This window comes from Triticum aestivum, chromosome 2B, assembly GCF_018294505.1.
Source record: "Triticum aestivum cultivar Chinese Spring chromosome 2B, IWGSC CS RefSeq v2.1, whole genome shotgun sequence".
NCBI lineage: Eukaryota > Viridiplantae > Streptophyta > Magnoliopsida > Poales > Poaceae > Triticum > Triticum aestivum.
In genome coordinates, this window is record NC_057798.1 from 101,010,828 (window position 1) to 101,016,374 (window position 5,547).

Genomic DNA, 5,547 nt, shown 5'->3' on the forward strand with positions numbered 1-5,547 from the left:
AGTGATGGATACATCCATCTCATCTCAGGATGTATCGATGGGAATATGTTTGCTACAAGTGGTGTACCAGTATTCATTGATCAATAGTAGCAGTCAGACTTAACTGACCACTTTGTCAAAAAAATAATATTACAATTGGTTATTGTCCTATTAACTGACGGAAGGGTACATGCAGTCAACAGAAGAAGGATAAACACATAATATATGGTATCTTTAAAAACGAAAAATTCATGCATGGTACGTCTCTGCAGATTAGTACACCATGCAGTATAGTATTTTCTTTGTCTCCATTTACAAACCTCAATCACTCAACATCAATTATTGACCTTTCTTGCAGAATTTTGCATGGCTGGCATCCTACCTGTTAACAACCACATGTATTGAGTGGAAGAACTAAAACTTCATTTGCTCGGACACAGTATTGCTAGCTCATGATTAAGACAAAATGCTCGGAACTTCAACGCAGAGTATTTTAGCTCGAGCTCAAATTAACTCGGGTGAACAATAAAATCCAAGAAAAATAGAAAACAAATTCAAAAAATTCTGAAATATATTGGTGGCAAACATTGACAAAATGGTTTCAGCGCTTGCAAAATTTCATCATGGAGTGACATTCATGGTAGTTGTGGCCAAAAAAACTCGATGCTCCAAAAAACTATTTTCGAAAGCATTTTCGAGGGAGTGCTGATTTTTTTTTGCCACCACTTCCGCGAATATCATTCCGAAATTTTGTGAGCACTGAAAACATTTGTCAATAACGAACTCATTTGAGCTCGCCACCAGATGAGGACTTTCTCAAATGCTGGCCATTTCCCCACTAGTCATACTGTGTATTTCAAACATGCAACAGAGGTGCAGAATATCTTGTGTGGTTTTGTTTGTGCAGAACATGTATTGGGTGGTGCAGCATTAATGCCTCTAATATCGTAGTCGTCGCTAGGTGGTCTACGGATCTGGATGTAATTTTTATTATTTCTTGTGTTCGTTATAGAGCCATGATTGAAGATGAATAGATTGAAAGTTTTTTTGCAAAGAAAAAAACTACTTGGCAGGTCTACAAGGGGCATATGTATTGATGAACACTGCCAAGGCCAACCAACTAATATTCCAAACCATTTGGTGAGCTACGATAATTGTGAGCTTGTGGTGACGCTACCACAACCCTAGCCTACTAGCTAGCCAATAGAGTTCCCATTGTTCATTGTTGCGTTGCACTAGGAACACCATACCAACCGTACTATATCCATCTCCAACCAAAATAAACAGTACCAGTTGTCATGTTACACCAAATGGACTGTCACGGGCTGGACAATCGCTTGAAATGTGCCAGACATATAAACGGGTGTATGTAGTCATGGTAATGCAGGCCATTGCATAGAGCTTTCATCTCAACAGGGTTAGTGTGCCTGCTTGCGTACAGAAGTACACTCATGGCAATGGCAATGGCCTCTTCTCTGCCGGTGCTGTTGCTCCTGTGCCTGGCGGCATCGTCCTCGGCGCAGCTTTCGCCTAGGTTCTACGCGAGGTCGTGCCCCAGGGCGCTGGCCATCATCAGGAGGGGTGTGGGGGCCGCCGTGAGGAGTGAGCGCCGCATGGGAGCGTCGCTGCTCCGGCTGCATTTCCACGACTGCTTTGTCCAAGCAAGTCCCTCTCGCCTTCTCTCTTTACTTACTGTAGTTTCTACTGCATACTCTGATGCTAATCTCTTGGAGCCATATTAATTGTTGCTGATTTAATGGATCGAAGAAAGTACTTAATTTACAAGGTCTCAGTTTAAATTATAGTTAAAGTCATTACTATCAAAAAGTTAATGGAGCGGAGCACTACATGTGTACCTAACTACTGATAAGTTAACACTCTTTAGACCGATAAACCTACATCTACGAATGACGTAGCGTAAGTTGTTTTATGTAGGTGTAGCAACTCCTCTTTAGACTTTTCAGTTCACAGTGACTTCTCAATTCATTTTTTTCTTGACACTTTGACAGTGACTTTTCAGTTCTTCAGTTCAAATCAACTAGTGGAATTAGAATGTACTTCCTCCGTAAAGAAATATAAGAGTGTTTAGATTAGTGATCTAAATGCTTTTATATTTCTTTACCGAGAAGATACTTCAGTTGACGGAAGTAATTTCTTATGTGTGTGACGATCGATGCATACCAGGGTTGCGACGCGTCCGTACTGCTGAGCGACACGGCCACCTTCACCGGCGAGCAGGGGGCAGCTCCTAACGCCGGCTCCATTCGAGGCATGAACGTTATCGACAACATCAAGGCGCAGGTCGAGGCTGTGTGCGCGCAGACTGTCTCCTGCGCCGACATCCTCGCCGTCGCTGCCCGTGACTCCGTTGTCGCTGTAAGATCGATCCGAAGCCACTGCAGTCAATTTGGTGAACGCACGCGACAGTAAATTAAGCAACTTATTAGTTCTTATTATTTGCTTGCAGCTGGGAGGGCCTTCGTGGACCGTTCCTCTCGGGAGGAGGGACTCGACGACGGCGAGCTTGTCTCTGGCCAACAGCGACCTTCCGCCACCATCATTCGACGTGGCCAACCTCACAGCCAACTTCGCCGCCAAGGGGCTCAGCGTGAACGACATGGTCGCACTATCTGGCGCCCACACCATCGGGCAGGCACAGTGCCAAAACTTCCGGGACAGGCTCTACAACGAGACCAACATCGATGCGCCCTTCGCAACATCTCTCAAGGCCAACTGCCCCCGGCCGACCGGGTCCGGCGACAGCAGCCTGGCACCACTGGACACGACGACGCCCAACGCGTTCGACAACACATACTACCGCAACCTGATGTCACAGAAGGGGCTCCTGCACTCTGACCAGGTTCTGATCAACGACGGACGCACCGCGGGCCTGGTCCGGACGTACTCGTCGGGGTCGGCGCGGTTTAACAGGGACTTCACGGCGGCCATGGTGAGGATGGGGAACATCAGCCCGCTCACTGGGACGCAGGGGCAGGTCAGGCTCAGCTGCTCCAGGGTGAACTAAGCTACCGGCCTAAAATCTGGGGCGATCAAAGGCGGACTTAATAAGGCTGTGGAGTTATTGTACTTGTACAGTTGTACTCATCATGTACAAGAACGCTGTGCCATTTCTCGGATCATCATCAAGTGTGGGAAGATGGAGTGTCATGTGATGTATCTGAGTATCTCAAGGGGCCGTCGTGCAAATGGATGAGTTGCATATGTACTTTTTCCTTTGCTTAATCATGCCCAGTGGCACATAATCACTTTTGTCTCTAACGAACTCTACACTTTTAGTTAGAAAGTCATGGGTTATATCATCGGTGCACACCACCGTGCGGCAAATCATATGGAAATAACTTCAACGCCCAAGAGGGACTCTAACCCATCCTAAAAAAATACCTTGAATGGTCAACTCAAGGAACTAGAGCATTTACAGTCAGGTGCTTCAAACCGCTCTCAAATGCCCGCGCGATTGGTCTGGTCACTGACCGATCAAAAAACCTTGATTCACCCGGACACCTCTGACCAACACCCTTATCTCCAGCCCAAATGAAGAGCAGATATAAGGTGGTCTGGGCTCGTCCGACACACTTTTTGCCGGAAATATGGAAATGTTTTAAACGCCTTAGAGCGACTCTAACCCATCCCAAAAAGGACCGGAGGTTCATCTGACAAGAATGATCTCAACGCCTTAGAGTGATTCTAACCCATCACAGAAAAGACCTTGAATGGTCAATTCTTCATGGAATTAATAAAGCTTTTAGAGCCAGGTGCCTCAAACCACTCTCAAACGCCCGGATGGTCAGCCCGGTCACTGACCGGTCAAAGACCATAACCCACCTGGGCGCCTCAAACCAGCCTCAATGCCCGGGCTGACCGACACTCCTCATATCCAGCCCAAATGAAGGGCGGATATGAGGCGGCCCAGGCGCGTCCGACACATCGCCTTGACAGCCAGGTCTCACACGTAAATGCCCGGAAACCCATCTATCTAGTGGCGTCTCCTTCGGTGGGGGTGTGACCGCCGTGTGGCACAACTCCAGCTTGCCGCCCAAGGGCCAGGGCCCGGCTATTTTAGCTGGACGACGTCCCCTAGCCCTAGCTACATCCACTTCATCCCTCTTCGTGCCACCAGCCAGATCCCATCCATCCACCTCTTGCCACCGTCCATATCCGCTTCCGCTCTCCCTCTTGTTGTCTGTCTCCGCCATGGTCCGATAGAAGAAGAAGACCTACACTATGGTCACGCTCGAGCAGCGCCTCCAGCAGCTCGAGGAGATCCGGGCTAGGCGCGTCGCCCGGTTCGCGGTCGCATTGCCTCCGGATTCGCCGGAGCCGGAGGACGAGGAGCAGCAGAAACAACCAGAGCCCATGAAGGAGGAGGAGGCGACGGCCGAGCCGAAGCTGGTTGTTGACTTTGTCATTGAGGATGCCATGGCGGAGTACGAGGTCATCTAAGCGGCGAAAATGGCGTAGCAGACCGCCATCCTAGAGTCCATCTAGGATGAATCCTATGTAGAAGCCAACCGGCGGTTCATCCAACAAGAATGGGCGGCGACTGACACGCTTTTCGCCGGACTGGAGGCAGAGGCCGACATGGAGGAGCCGGAGCTGTAGTTGGTGCCCATGTACCCAGAGCTCAGCACGTAGATCGTGAGCATCTTCGACAACAACAAGTAGTGTAGTGTAGGTTTAGTTGATCTTCATAGTATGTAGATCTTTCTTTTGCATGCTTTGTTATATTTACGGGTTAAACTATGAGGCGTCCAGATGCAGAGAGAAAAAATTGAGGGTTGTCCCGTCACTGCCTCCACGGGCGTTTGAGAGGTCAGATTTGCTGTTTGTACGTGTAGATGCTCATATAGGCATATATCCCATCCTCAATACCCCTTTTAGTTTTCACAACACTTTTGGGATAAACCAAAACACAACATCCACCCTAATAAGGTGGAAGGTCTTCTCTCGCTTCCTAATTTTAAATACTTTTTTTATGGATGGAGTTCCCTTCCCCTACCATCTGTTTATGCAAGTTGTGGCTATTTATTTTTTATCTTCTCTTTGAGTAGCTATTTGAGATGATTTTGGCACTCTGATACTCTATTCATTTAATAAATATATGGTTGTGTGAATCACTTGATGCAGAGGCCGGGGTAATCCTTCTTTTCAAAAATAAAAAACATCAGCTCCAACCACCGGCAATATCTCTGGCCACCCCAATTGGGCTTCAGCCAGCCACGCCGCCCCACTCCTATGTCCCCACCCATTCCTAGTCCTTCCACCACCTATCTCCGCCTCCAGAGCCTCCTCCCGCCACCACCAACTCATAACTGAAATCGACTAGTGTGATGAGTGCCAAATCTTTTGTCGAGTGTTTTTTGTCGGCCACTCGGTGAAATGACCAGCCTAAATAGAGTGCTAGGTACAACACTCGGCAAAAAGCAGGATACTCAGCATAATCGTCGCTTTGTCGATTTTCAAATGCACTTGGCAAATGAGTGGACACGTGTTCCTGCTTGCTGCGGTTGACGACGCTGTCTTCACGTAAACTTTATCTCTAGTGTTGAC

The 5,547-nt window shown here is 47.9% G+C and overlaps 1 protein-coding gene across 1 annotated transcript; it reads left to right on the top strand.

Annotated features, from left to right (window-relative positions):
• Window positions 1-1,361: 1,361 nt before the first annotated feature.
• On the top strand, window positions 1,362-3,208 carry LOC123040632 (peroxidase 2). The gene is made up of 3 exons (XM_044463418.1): window positions 1,362-1,640; window positions 2,164-2,355; window positions 2,447-3,208. The coding sequence occupies exons 1-3, from the start codon at window positions 1,431-1,433 to the stop codon at window positions 3,002-3,004; spliced, it is 960 nt and encodes a 319-aa protein (XP_044319353.1). The 5' UTR covers window positions 1,362-1,430; the 3' UTR covers window positions 3,005-3,208.
• The last annotated feature ends 2,339 nt before the right edge of the window (window positions 3,209-5,547 follow it).

What these genes read in the sequence shown, in the direction of transcription:
- LOC123040632 (XM_044463418.1), top strand. Translation starts at nt 1,431, where the DNA reads ATGGCAATGGCAATGGCCTCTTCTCTGCCGGTGCTGTTGCTCCTGTGC. An exon ending in TCCACGACTGCTTTGTCCAA is followed by an intron (nt 1,641 to 2,163) that starts GCAAGTCCCTCT and finishes GATGCATACCAG; the next exon opens with GGTTGCGACGCGTCCGTACT. An exon ending in CCCGTGACTCCGTTGTCGCT is followed by an intron (nt 2,356 to 2,446) that starts GTAAGATCGATC and finishes ATTTGCTTGCAG; the next exon opens with CTGGGAGGGCCTTCGTGGAC.